Genomic DNA, 14,150 nt, shown 5'->3' with positions numbered 1-14,150 from the left:
AATCATTTCTAGACAGTCCACTTTCAAGGAAACATGGGTGAGCAGGGATTATGCAGTAACTACAGATTCAAAATTGCCCAAGTTTTCAGGGCAACAGGCAGCTTCCTGCACTCACATGGAGAGTCCCTAAGATAAGACAGCCTAAATGCTGTCTCGGATGAGGTGAGATCATGAACTTTTAGACCCTGTTGCAGTGTACTTCATCTATTCCATTTTTTGTATTCCATTTGGCCTAAATTGCTCTGTAAGGCTTAATATTGGAACTCCAACAAGCAACTTTCAATCACTCCACAGTAACTGTAGAAGTGCCCGATGCTGTGGTTCACCCACCCTGTGCTCATGTAAATGGAAAGCTGTCTGCTAATTTTAAAGAGCTCCTCACTGCGTGGAATGATTAAAACTAATTGGAGCGCTTAATTTCCCTCCTCCGCCCTGCTGGGGTTTTTGGAGTGCAGTCAAGCAGGTTTCTGAAATGCCGAAGCAGTTGAAGATCAAATCAGCTCAAAGGAAAGGGTTGCATTGAAAAAGAAAACCGGGTTTCTAGCAGTCAAAGGAAGGAGACAGGAGGCAACAGAATGTGGTGGGGGTTTTGCAGGGCAGTCTGTCGAAGAGGTCAAAGAGGGCAGAGCACTGTAACAGGGCACTGTAACAGCAATATAGATACTTGGTAGGAAAACAGCTTTTCTTGAAGTCATGCTATTTCATAGGCTCCCCATGATAACCCCTTAGTTATAAGATGTACCTACTGAAAGGGAAGATCGTTTGTATGGATGTAGCCGTGGTTCTCCATGGTATCCTCATGTCTTTGGTAAACTTGGTGCTTTTTGAAAGCACAGATCAGCTGAATGATCCTTTCTTTGGATTTTTGCGGAAGGGAGTTCAGTCGTCCCTTTTCTCCGTGGGTGAAATGCATCTGGTTTTCAATTAACTTGAAACTCTCATTCAAATCCAGTTTGGGTTATTTAGTTAACTCAGATTACACATCTTGTACGTAGCTTTCCAATGGCAAGTGCAAATGCACTTTATATCGAAGGTAGGTAAAGCAAGATTTTATTAGCTCATGTATTCAGGGGCTTCATTTTTGGTTTACATGTGCAAATAGGTCACTGGATTGATGTGTGAGGAGTGTATGAACAGCTCCATTATTGCTGCAGACGTCCCCCAGAACCTCAGTCAGAGGTAGTCTGCTCACAGGTTCAGAAAAGACAAGTTCAGTCAAGAAGAGCTGCTATTTCACATCAAAGTTTGCTTTCCCTTAGCTGCATTTTCATTCGCAAACCCAAGAGTAGAATTACATCCAATTGTGGAATTAACCTAACTAGTACCTGTGAGGTATTCTGGCACAGCAAAAAAAGCTGGGAGGTACTCTGCTAGCTTAGGCTTTTTGGAGTGTTTTCTCTCTGCCTCTTCTCTAGCATACATCTCGTGTTTATCTGGAAGGGCTACAACATAAAAGCCACATGAATGCCTTCCTGTCATCAAATTAACTTCCTTTCTCCTTACAGCTTGCATGTACAGAGCCCCTTTGATAGTTCAGGAGGCTGCTAGGAACAGAAAAGCAGTTCTGAAAGCTTGTTCCAACCTGAAAACTACCCTAACACTTCAACCTCTGGGCTTCTGCTTTCTTTATTCAGAGCAGCTTTTTGCCCACCGAGTGCAGTTAGGGTGTTGCTGTGGAGCCCTTGTTCAAGTATAAGCCTGGATAAAATACAATGTGGGTAATTTTCAAGTCACGTTTCTTTGTTGTTGTTGTTTTCCCCCTTTAGTTTGTTGAAGTTGAAGGACAGATCACGTCATTAGTTGATCTGCACCCATCCTTCCTAAGGAAGGGTTACCGACGGGAAATCTTCATCGCTATAGTATGTTTCCTTAGCTATCTTCTGGGACTAACTATGGTGACTGAGGTAAGTAGCACTCCCTTCTTCTATAGCCTGTTTTGTGACTAAGTTTAGCTGTAAATGAGACTGCACAGAATTAGCCCCTCAGAGGTGCTCTTTAGATGTACAAAGCGCCTTTCATCCCTAGATCTGAAAGCATTTTGAAAGGGAGCTATAGATTCTCCCCTTTTCAGTCAGAGAAGAGAGACATGAAATCTCATTCAGTTCAATCTGATCTCAGGCTCTAATCGACACAAGTATGAATGTTAACATCTGGCTCTCAATGATGAAACACATTGGGAACCTTCAGCAGAGCAGAGTAAGAATCCATCCAGTGCATGCAGGGAAAGAGATTTTTATCTTAGGTACACAGCTTTGAATCAATTAAATACCACTGGATTTATTCTAGTATAAACAAGATGGGAGCATGTTCCAATGGCTGCACTCTTGTGATGTTTATCTCCAAAATAAAACCCAAGCCAGCTTTGAAAATAAACTGGAGGAGCACAATTGTGGGAGCTAAACCAGGACCTGTAGAGGTCCCTAACAAACAGGGTTTTCCAAGTAAAAGTGCGTATATGTATGAACGATTCCCATGAAGGAAGTCCTTCACTCAGTGAATAAATGCAGACCCTCCTGATGAATTGACTTCCAGTTTTAGTATTTTGGAGGCGTTAATGGTAGGAGGCGACCTATTAATTCCTGACATCATTTGTTTCTATAAATGCCCATCCAGAAATACTTTTAAGAAGGAAAGATTTAAGTGTCTCAGTAGATTAGTACTAAGTGGCTTAGTTCTGTTTAATCATCATCTTGTTTGGAATACTTCCTGTAGTAAACATGCATATTCCCTGGGGAAGGTAATCCCAAATATTTAACTTACCTACTTGCTAGATATTTCTTCTTGTTAGACAGCAGTCATTCAGATACGTTGGTTGATGGTCCTGGGAGCTGGGCCTGGAGTATTCATTCTTATTCCCTGTTGGATCCTAATCCACTGCCTCTCTCTTTTACAGGGTGGCATGTATGTTTTTCAACTCTTTGACTACTATGCAGCTAGTGGTGTATGCCTTTTGTGGGTTGCATTCTTTGAATGTATTGCTGTAGCCTGGGTTTATGGTAAGTGAGAATCCTTTCATCTGATACCTTTTGATGAGTCAGGGACAGTTTTGCTAGCCAAACATTTAATCATCAGCCAACCCTGAATCTTCTTCCCAGCAACAGACGCAGGCCATTTATATAAACTTATGCTGACCTCTTGGAGGCAAATTTGCATGTGGGATGAAGCCAGCCTCCAGTGTTTTTCCACACAAAAATGGTGTATTTTTCCATTGCTAATTAATAAAGGCACAATTAAGCACTTGCATGTGTTGAGAGATGAGAGTTGAAAGTGTGGCCAGCTGTGAAAATCTCTGCCTCTCAGAGAATTTCCTTTAGAGCTGCAAGGGGAAAGCCAACCACATAGAAAACACAGGCAGAAAGCTGACAGAAACGTGCGTTCTGTCCCAGTATTTTTAGGTGATGCTGGGTACCAGGGTACAGTAGCCTGAGACGGTAGCTGAGAAATGATCAGATGATGTTTGCTGCTTAGGGTTGGTCATTTCCCTTATTCTTCATGTGTTCCATCTCCTTAGACCAGCAGAACAAACAAAACCTTCATTTTCCATGTCAGAACTCTGTAGAAGCAGGGAGTACTGTTTGCTGTCATCTCCTTCCCATGGCGATTCCCTTGGAAGTTCAATGAGAGGGTGGGAAGAGGAGTTGGGAGTGTGATGGGGACAGATATTGCACTCCTGCATCCAAATAATAGGGGGTGTAGGATGAGAGAGTCCCTCAGCCTTCTCAAGGAGAAAACTACCTTGAACTTCCCAGTCGTGGGAAGCATTTGAACAATAGATCTGACATCTTCATTCCCTTTAAACACACATTGAGAGGAGTGTAGGAAAGCAGCTGTAATTCTTCAATCCTTACATGGATTTTCTGTGCTCAACTCTGATAAATGCACTCACTACCCATTACAGGCGCTGATAATATTTATGATGCCATTGAGGACATGATTGGATACAGACCTGGTCCCTGGATGAAATGGAGCTGGATTGTGATCACACCAGTTCTTTGTGTGGTGAGTACTGACCTGTGCTCTTTTACGTCTTCCTCGTGCCAGCTCTGAGCCACCTCTTACTGCTTCTCTTTCAAGTGAAGGCTGTTGCATTCAGAGACCAATTTGCAAAGAGAGGTGATGCTGGATTCTCAGGTGTTAGCTGTTAACGTGACAGCTCTCTCCTGTGCCTGCTCAAATTGCACTTGCCTCCATTGAAGTGGATTTTTCTTAGGATTGGCAAAGTATTACATTCCTGACACAGAGAATTCACTCTCCAAAGAGCAGCCCCTACTTTAAGTGATAGGTCCTCAAGGCCATTTTAACAGAAAGACTTGAGCAGTCTGAGGCAGACACTCAGCTTGAAGTATTTCATTGACTGGGAAGAACATCCTGGTAAGCTCCTTGCAATGTACAGCAAATACTTGAGCCCTGGAAACGAACAGGCAGTACTGCAGCTGTTCAGCACCATCGCTTCACACTCTGTTGTCAAGCAGCAGATGGTGTAAGCAGATGCAGATGCTCTTTCAATAATTCAAATGTAAGAGTAATTCCCCCATTGGTTTAAAACACATATGGTACCCATCAGCTCTGCCTTTCACTGCCCCTCTTCCTTAGGGCCAGTGGTAGCACCAGAATCCTACTGCTTTCAGCATTTTTTGAGCCTCACTTTGTTTTCCTTTCTCATCCACAGGGGTGCTTTATCTTTTCTTTGGCCAAGTACAAACCACTGACCTACAACAAGGTCTACACATACCCAGACTGGGCAATTGGCCTGGGCTGGGTTCTTGCCCTTTCCTCCATGATCTGCATCCCTATGGTGATGGTCATCCGCATCATACAGTCAGACGGGTCGCTCATTGAGGTAAGAGGAGCAGGTTGTCTGTCCTGAGGAGTTTTAACTTGTTGTGTTGTATAGAAAATGAGTACAATGCTTGGAAAACTGCCACCTTGTCCAGGGCAAAGTTGGCTCTCCTGCAGTGAATGCAAATAAGACTGTTAAAGATCTCCTGTCCTTTGGGCAGACAGTAGAGACAGAACAAACATGAAGCCTTCTATCCTCAGACAAACCCCCAGTGATGTTACTTCCATCCTTCTGCCGTTTCCAGCTGGCAAATCATTCCTCCATGTGCAGATAAGTGCTGGAGCACTGGGGTGTTTTCGAGTGCCAGATCACTTGTCTCCAGCCCTTGGGGACAAGGAAGCACCATCCTGAAAAACACTGAGAAAACAAGAGGCAGACCTGGGTCAAACCTGGCTGTGTAAGAGCTCATTGAATCTCAGGGAAATTCAGATCCCCTGGTGACTGTGTGACTCTCAGGCGTAGCCTTTGCTCTGGGTTTCTGAATCAAAGTCAAACCCTCCTGACAATGGGCTTCACTTTTGAGCTTTTTTAATTACTTACTTTAATTCCTGATGAATCGAATCAAAACACTGGATCCAGATTGCTCTGAGCTTTGGAAAACTTCATGTGGGATCCAGACGTGACAGTGCAGATTCTCTCAGGTTTGGCTTTGCAGGCTATCTCTTACCCTTTGCAGCAGAGCTCAGCGTGGGTTCCCCTGGCTTGGTTTTCTGCCAGTGGAAAGTTTTTGTATGCTGCACAAGCAGGAAACGGAACAATTCTCTTTTAAGGTTTCAGATTAGTTTTGTTTTTGCCTAATGAGATGGTCTTAAATGCAGCCCAGGGTATTCTTGGAGGAGAAAGTGGGACACTTTGGGTTAGGGAAAAAGAACAGAATTGAAAACCCCCATCATTTCCCAGAGCACAAACACTTGCATTTGTTTTCCTCTAAGTGTTAATGGTCTTTTTCAGCTCTGGCCAGAGCCTGAGTGTTTATTTTCCTGCCTACATTGTCACCATCTATTGAGAGACAAGTCTAAAAGTAGCCAAAACACTGCTCAAAGACTGTGTTGGAAAAGAAAGTAAACACTGGTCAGATGCCATTTAGTTCTTCCTTTGTGAACTGAGATGTAGGAGAGAAGTTGCCACTTGGCAACAAATGGCTGGGCTAAAAGGCAGAGCTGTTTCTAAATGAGGATGGAGAAAGCACCTGAGCATCTGAGCAGCAGCTGCAGCCCAGTGTGCGGGATGCCGAATAACGCTATGAATGTCTCACTTCCCTGCCTCAAGTCAAGCTCTGCAGCTGACAAGGTGAATGCAGTGCTCCACAGCGCGGGTCCCATGGTCTTTGTGGAGCCATTCGGTATATGATCTGGAGTAGATGATCTCCAGAGGTTCCTTCCAACCCTAATGATACGCATGTCTCCGACAGTCACCATCCCCAGCCTTGGATTGCCACGTCCTCCATCCTGCACATGGAGACACAGGGGCCCCCTTCAGTCTTCTCACCTTGGCTTTTCTCCCTTTCTTGCAGAGGATAAAAGCGGTGGCAGCCCCCAAGGAGGTGAATCGGTGGTCCAAAGAAACAGAGAGTGCCACCCCATTCTGCCCCAATGGAACTTCGAATGGCGGATTGATCAAGCCAACTCATATCATTGTGGAAACCATGATGTGAGCTCTCTCTGTGAGAGGAGAAACCTGCTTTAACTGCCGTTTACTAACCATAGATTCTTATAGGACCAGGTTTACAGAGCTTTATATTTGCACTAGGATTTATTTTTATTTCTCACAGAGAAAGTTATTTTTTGTGTGTGGTTGTTTTTTTTTTAAGGTTTTGTAAGGTAATCACAGCAGATGCCTCTCTGTAGAGGGAGAGCTTTCATATCAGACTAGACATATTACAGGAATTTACTAGTATTGGTTTTTTTAAACATATATATCTTTATCTCGAAATACTATACACCTTACCACTTGAATCGATTGTCTTGCCAGCAATACATTCAAGTCTCAGAAAGCAATTTTAGGTGCTGGTATGGTTGGGAGCAGGGTAACCTACAGAACACGCAAAAGGAGCTCTGTTGAGAGATGTGCTTAAACAAAACTAATGCTGTTTGTTTCAAGAGGATTTGTAAAGGTGTAGTATTGCCACCCTCTGGTTCAATTGTGGTAAACGACAGGCTTCAGGGGCACATTAGGGAATGTTGCATTTAGCACAGTCCCTGAGTAAAGATAGAGCTGGGGAACTGGAGCAGAGAGTTTGCAAGGGAAGCAGAGAAGTTGGGGGTGAAAAGCCTTAGGGCTGCCCTCTGTTGGGACCCTGTCACACAGATGAGAAGGGGACTTTTGGAAGGCGTTTGCAGGATTTAGCATGGTTCATTCTTTGATTTTTATCTTTATTTTGTTTAGGTTTGGGGGTTTTGTTTTAAGTGAAATGCCTGCAGTTTGTGGGAGAGTGGGGAGGTTGCTCCTGATGCTGTATGCTCAGAGGTATTTGCTCCCGAGTCTCTACCAAAGCATGTTTTAGTGTGGTGGCACTGGTGTAAACCTGAATTCTGCAAACCAGGAGGGTCTGAAGCAGCTGCCCTCTGGGTGCTTCAGATGTTCCCTTGCTCGTGTGGACTTTGGTTTTGGGCAGGAAAAGGAAAGAATCCCTTCTGGACTCTTGACTCTCCAAAGGTGAACACAAACCAGGTCAAACCCAATAGGAGGAACAGAATTGCTCACCTACACCTGGTGTAACCAGTAACAGAGTTGTTAATAATAATAGTAATGAAGATAATAATATCACTCAGCAAACAGGTGCTTTTCATCCATGTATCTCAAAAATGCTTTACCAAGTTTGGGAACCAGGATTTGCTTTATTTATATGGGATGAGTTGTTACTGTTGGGGGAACAGACAAAAGGACTGAAAGTCCCTTGTCCTATGTTACTAAATAGCAGCAGTGGACATAGGGCCCCCAGAATCCTTGCCCATCATTGGATTAAACCATGACTTGCATGATGTTTTTGAGGGAAGGGGGTGTAGACATCTTTATGAGGTTTATAAAGCTTATCTGCTGAAGAAACAGGGCTTTCAGAGTTTTAAGTTTAAGCAAAGGGAACATGTAACACTGAAATAGTGTCTTTGGTCAGAAGGAATTGTGTACTGTTCCAGGTTAGACTGTGGAGTGAAGAGAAACCACTACAAGGAGTGCAGGAATTGGGGGTTCTACTATGTGTGGGCCAGGTGGATGTTTCCGTGGGGATTTACTCCATGAAGAATGGCCAAAATGTGGGCAAAAGCCTTTTTCTGGGGTTAGTTTTTGGGGGTTTAGGGGTTTTTTTTCTCTTTAAACTTGATCAGGTTGTGCTGGGAACAGGTTCTCTGGCGAAACAGCCTTTTCTTGTGGGCATTCTCATAGAGGGAAAGGGGTTTTTTTCTTCTTACGATACCACAGTTAGGCTTTCCAAAGCTCTTTAGTGGAACTGCTTGAGAAAAACAGAGTTTTTGGCTGCTTATTCTGCTGCCAGCTTAGTCTGTGGAGGCAGTTTGTCATTTAAACAGAACATATCCAGTTCTTCACATTCCTACCCAGCAGTTCATTCATTTCTCCTTGTCCCATGGGCTAACTGGCTGCAGCAGCACACACACTCATCGGTGAGTTTGTTGGATTTCTTTTCTCAGAAAAGGGGTGATTTAAACCTAAGAGAAGGACCAAAATAATGTAAAAACAAAAGTGGCTGCATCCGTACCTTTCAAAACCTTGCTAGTTTGAACTTGTACACGTTTTTCTGTCAGATAGCTGGGTTGCAGCAGCAAATCCAGCCGTGGCAGAATTGCTTTTGGTTTCTTTTTCTGGTTGTTGTATGATGAGAGTTATAAATGAAACATTTCCATAGCCGGAAATGGCGAACGTCTCACGGCACCTGATGGGCCAGTGGCAAGAGCCATCCAAAAGTCACTGGAGGAATTCTGGGAGGTAGTGGGTGCCATTTTGTGCCCAAAATGAAGCATGTACCATGCATGGAGGTAATTTGAGGTGTTTTCTAATAGCTTTAAACCATCAAAGCCAAGGAAATGTGATCAAACATAACTCTCTTAGTGGGCTTCAGCTTGGACCCTCATTTTTGAGTTACAGTTAGTGTCTGCAGTAAACGGGCACACTTGCCTGGGTGAAAAGGGAGTACTGGGTTAAGGGGGTTTAATTTAATGGTTTCTGTGAGTGCAGCTGAAACACTGATGCTTGATTTTTATTCTTGTTTTATTTTATATATATGTTGTCATAAAACTGCGTTTGAGATACAGTTTGCACATTACTTTCATGCTATAGACCTAAGATGAGCTTTAGTTTGGAAAACAAAATGGTTTGGCTACATCCAAGACATCTCCAGGGAGTGGAGGTGGCGTTTGGCCATCTCCACATTGTGGAGGGTGTCTTTGCTTGAAGAACCAGAGGGCTAATACTACACCTTTCAAAATACAACTACTAGAACCCAGCCCCCTTTGGGTAGAAACTGTGCCATTCAAATCCATCGCTTCCATGTACCAAGTGAAAACGTCTCGCACGGATGCAACAACCTCATTGAAGTGTTCTCTGTGTCACCATCTCCAGCCCTGCTGTGCTCCTTAGGATGCAGAGGAGGGCTGGGACTCACAAAGAGCTAAGAAATGATGGTTTCTGGAAAACAGCTCCCCTCTTCCTTCCGACAATAATACCGACAATAATATAGTTAATTCTAATTGTTTTCTCTGGGGGTTGAGTTCCAATGGGCACACTCACATTTTTACAGCTTTGGTGGTTTTCCTAACACTTTGATCAGATTTCTGACCTTTTCTTGGTGATAAATTTGCATTTCAACATGATCCACTGCCAAATTTATTAAAAAACACTTTTTTACGAAGTCTGTGTTTTCTACCTATTTCTGACTGCAAAGAACACTGATTTCCCCCACACCCTCCCCATTTTACTTGTTTAAACACTTGAGACCTATTTTACCTGCTTTCTGTAAATGAGGAACTCTATATTAAAACGTCACAACTAGTCACAGGTGAACTGGTTTGGAGCCAGGGAGTTAATGCACCTTTAGCATGAGATCTTTAGAACCAGCTCCCCGAGTTTAAAAACAGAATGAACCAAGAGAAAAACCCCACACCTTTTCATATTCCATGTACCTTTGTATTGATGGGTTCTTCTGGGCTTGAAAACAGCAGTTTCAGCAGTGCTTATTTCCAGCTGAACTAAAATCCAGAGGTAGTAGAAATGTAAAGGGGAATGTCTATCCTACAGGATTTTCCAACCTGGTTCTTACTTTTCACAATTCTCCAAACTTTTTCAGTTCACCTGTCACTAGTTATGATCTTACTGAATGAGCATCTATTGTAAGGGACTTTACCAGTAGTTTGTATTTCGGTATTTAAGCAGTATGGTTTCATAAGTAGAACTGGTTTTTATTGTTGTTACTGTTCTCGTTTCCCTCCTCATCCATAGCTTTCCTTTTCATCTGGTCCAAACAGATCCACACACTTAGATAAGTCTTCTTTAAAGTGCGAGATAGTAGGTCCACAATGGATTTGTTCTTGTGTTGTAAATGAAAACACAAAAGCCTAGGAGCTGTATTGGCCATCTAGAACAATGCTGGTGATCACCCTGCAGCAGCAGCGGAGCTCCTGGAGTGGAGCGATGTTGGGAATGGTGTGTGGAAGAGGCTCAGCAAAGCTGATTTTCGCTGCTGTTCTTGTGGAGAGGAGACAAAGAGGAAAGGGGAAAATAAAAAGGACGCAGCCTCACAGTTGCTGTAACACAAAAAGAAACCCCAACCATCAGCAGAGCCTTTAATGTCACCATCAGGATAGCATCTTCTGCAGTGATTTTCAGTCCTGTGTGCATCCTTCTTTCTCAACTGCAGATACTCCTGGTTCCTCTTCTCTGTCTCAGCATTCAGTAGATCTGAAGACACATGGACATTTCCATTCAATAGGCCTTTTACAAGTCTCCTATTTAAGTCTGTTTTTATTTGCTCAGGAGACTTCTTGCAGTTTCGTTGAGGTCGTGCTTGTCACACTTGGGTTCACAGCTCCCGCGTGTTGCATCAATGGCAAACCTCCATCCATGGGAGAAGGATCTGAACGTTTTGACTAACTGATGATTAGCTTCCACGTCTCGTGGTCACTTGCTGGATCACTCACGGAGGCTTAATGTATATAAAATGTTAAATAAGCTGTGCATTGAATGGAGTGGACAAGTTAGTTCAGCAGCTCACGTACACTTGGAAGAAAGATGACCCTGACATCGTTTCCAAGGAGATTCAATGGAAGTTGCTCACTTTCAGCAAAGAGAAAATAAATCTGTGGTTTAAGTAGATTAATAGATGAATTCTTCCACCCTCGTATGCATGCACACAAGTGGGGACACTGCTGCTATTTTTAGGCTATAGATTGTGTGTTTTAAGTCTTGTGGAGCTGTTTAGGATGAGGATTGAGGTTTAGGCACCACTTGCCTGCAAAGAGCCAACCTGCCAATGCCAAATGGCCTTTCCTACATTGGAGGTTGTGGAAGAGGGAAAGTAGTGACTAAATCCCAGACTGTGGCCCTCCAAGGGAGCCTTAAGGTTGGATGTGAAAATGTTCCTGGCTCCTTGTAAGCGCCATGTGGCTCCTGGTGTGGGAGGCTGGATGTGGTGTGGGATCAGGCAGCTGCCCTGGACTTGTTTTCTCCAAACTCAGCATCCAAAGCCTTGTGGTTAGGATTGATGTGTAGTTGTGTATTTGTATATTTGCATGAGTAAAGGTCAGGACCTGTCAGACTCTCCAGTAGCTTGTTTTATTTCCTGTAGGCATAGATAAGCTTAAGAAAGAAAGCATTCAAGTGATTTGGTAACACTTGACACCTAAAGAAACATTAACTGGCACAAAAGAGGCCCCCTGAGCTCCGTACTTTGGTCACAAAGATTTTTCTATCAGTATCAATGGTCAATTTGACTTTATAGGAAAGTTTGCTCAGACTTGAGCATAACCAGCACCAGTCCCAGCTGGAAAACTGCCCATTCCAACCTTGCATCCCCACCGGATCATGGCTCTTTTCTGGCAGCCCAAAATAAACTTGTATATGGACAATGCTTCTCCACTTAAAAGAAAAATAATAATTAAAGATCTGAATTTCTGTTGAAAACCAGTAAAAATTAACTTTTTTGTGTTGTTTTTCCAGTTGTCAGTGTGAATTGGTCATTTCAATTTACCCATGTCCTAAAACAAGAGCAGAAACAGCTTAAGAGACCATTTGACAACCAAGAAAGAGGCACGCTCAGCATTTTGCAGGTTGAAAACATTAATAAATCCCCCCATTCCACCATCTCTATCCATCAGAGGTGGGACCCCTCAGTGATGGGGTTTGCAACTGGAAAAGAGCCTGACCCTGCAGGTATTGCTGGTATTGAATGGCAGAGCCTTTTTGTGTTGCTGCTGTGGCTGATTTGAAACAATCAAGTAGTAAAGTGTCAGAAATTAATTGCCAGGAGCTTCACAGCTTTAGGAGTAAAGTAAATTAGAGACAACAGAGAAAGGGGCCATGGTTTGGCTCTGGATTGCGAAGTGGGACAGTGCTGCTCACTTCCCCCTTTACAGCACAGGAAAACCATGGCTCAGCTTAAGAATCACAAATAAGGGGGGGTAAGTAATAATTAAGTGAAACTTGATTGTGCTGAGAGCTTTGTGAGCTTTTGTGTGCATGCATATGTGGGGAAGGCTTTGGTCCTGTAGCATAGTACATGTTGGCACGATACGTATTGTTTCTGAATCTGCTTCTGCAGTTGAGATGTTTAAAGATTTGATTCTTTTTTTCCAATATATAAGATAAGAATAATAATAATAATAAAAAGAGAACAGTGGCAAAATCCTGTTGAGAGACTGAAAACCTGAGGGGGCAAGTTGAGTTTGTCATCTGCTCCTGTCCTGGAAGCCAGTGATGGTCTCTCAGTGCCACAGCATCCCAGTACTGTTCTGAAGTGCTCGTTGTTCAATAGGCTGTTGTTTTTATCCCAGTGTAATGTTGTGATTGTTACCTGATGACATTGCCAGGGACTTCACATTGTAAGAGGTGGTCCATCATGTTTGATGTATTTGGCTACAATAAACCAGCGGTGTATTTCTTTCTGATTTCAATTCCTAGCAACTGTGACTACAGTAACGTGATGAGTAGCACATACAGCGAGGAGGCCACGGCAACAACAGCCTCCTCCAAAATGTAATTGAACTTTTTTTAATAAAAAAAACCTTAGAAATATTTTTAAAACATTTTAAAACCTTTTTTTTCTTTTTTTTTCTGTGTGTGTTCCAAAATGGAATATTTGTATTTGAAAAAAAAAAAAACAAACTGATCCTGGAGTGTAATTTAATCCTAAACACCCCCTCCCCAGCCTTTGTGTATATGGTAAATGTTTGTATTTTGCAGTTTCTGTTTTTGCTTTTTAGATAAATAAAATGTATATGGATATTTTTAAGTCATCTTTGCTTTTTTAGATGAGTTTGTAATCACCTTATAACTGAAAATAAAACTTTCCTTTATAAACCAGCTATGCATTTGGATGCTTTTTTTTCCTGGTCTTTGAGTAGTTCAGTTCTTCCATTAAACCTATTATTTGTTGTGGGGTTGTTGGTTTGGGGATTTTTTTGTCCTTAAATATATAGAGATATATACTGGGGGGGGATGTTTGTATTTATATATATATATGTGTGTGTGTGTGTATAGATGTGTATATGTGTGTGTGTATATGTGTGTGTGTGTATACACAGATATATATATACATACATATGTATGAGCTGCCTCATCTCAGCTCATCCCAAGGTCTGTACCATCTTGGCTGCATGGCACCACTATGATGGGGCTTGAAACACATTAGTAAAACCCAATAGGAAGACAAAGAAAGGAAAAACAAACCAAGCCCCAGTTATTTTCCTGGTCATTTCAGGCTCAGTGATGCCCTCCCAGTCAAAGAGATGAAGGTTAAACCAGAGAGGCCTTTCCTTAAGCTCTGATTTAAGGTAGACAAAGCCTGCAGTGCCTGGTCTGAGCAGCCTGGTAGCAGCACAGACACCAAGTGTTTAAACTGTTTTAACTCAGGTTAAAATACATCATTCCAAAAGGCCCAAGTTACGAATTCTAAATTAAATAATTAGAGTGAAAATAATTCAAAAAGCCATAAATGCCACAAGCTGCTGCCAAAGGGTTCCATCTACCTGCCTTGGGCGGCTGTCACCTACCCACGCCTGTACCCAGCTCCCTCGGTCCGTGGGACACAGGGTGACACGAGGAGGACAGGGCAGTGCATACCAGAGGAGCAGCACCGCGCTGACCT

General features: G+C 42.9%; 1 protein-coding gene and 1 long non-coding RNA gene across 5 annotated transcripts in view; one reads left to right on the top strand and one right to left on the bottom strand.

Annotated features, from left to right (window-relative positions):
- The window catches only part of LOC115945312 (uncharacterized), a 37,935-nt gene extending 34,952 nt beyond the window's left edge, over positions 1 to 2,983 (bottom strand). The window contains exon 1 of the long non-coding RNA XR_004079675.2: positions 2,761 to 2,983. This is a non-coding gene — a long non-coding RNA (uncharacterized lncRNA). The remainder of the gene's footprint in view (positions 1 to 2,760) is intronic.
- Positions 1 to 13,366, top strand: part of SLC6A6 (solute carrier family 6 member 6) — a 58,056-nt gene extending 44,690 nt beyond the window's left edge. For all 4 annotated transcript variants that reach the window (XM_013130970.3, XM_005142099.3, XM_031042830.2 and 1 more), the window contains 5 exons: positions 1,767 to 1,904; positions 2,894 to 2,996; positions 3,899 to 3,999; positions 4,670 to 4,840; positions 6,354 to 13,366. In XM_013130970.3, coding sequence (XP_012986424.1) covers positions 1,767 to 1,904; positions 2,894 to 2,996; positions 3,899 to 3,999; positions 4,670 to 4,840; positions 6,354 to 6,494 — 654 coding nt within the window. In that variant the 3' untranslated portion in view covers positions 6,495 to 13,366. The remainder of the gene's footprint in view (positions 1 to 1,766; positions 1,905 to 2,893; positions 2,997 to 3,898; positions 4,000 to 4,669; positions 4,841 to 6,353) is intronic.
- The last annotated feature ends 784 nt before the right edge of the window (positions 13,367 to 14,150 follow it).

This window comes from Melopsittacus undulatus, chromosome 9 (assembly GCF_012275295.1).
Source record: "Melopsittacus undulatus isolate bMelUnd1 chromosome 9, bMelUnd1.mat.Z, whole genome shotgun sequence".
NCBI lineage: Eukaryota > Metazoa > Chordata > Aves > Psittaciformes > Psittaculidae > Melopsittacus > Melopsittacus undulatus.
Note: the sequence above shows the minus strand (reverse complement) of the source record. Positions and strands in the feature narration are given on the sequence as shown.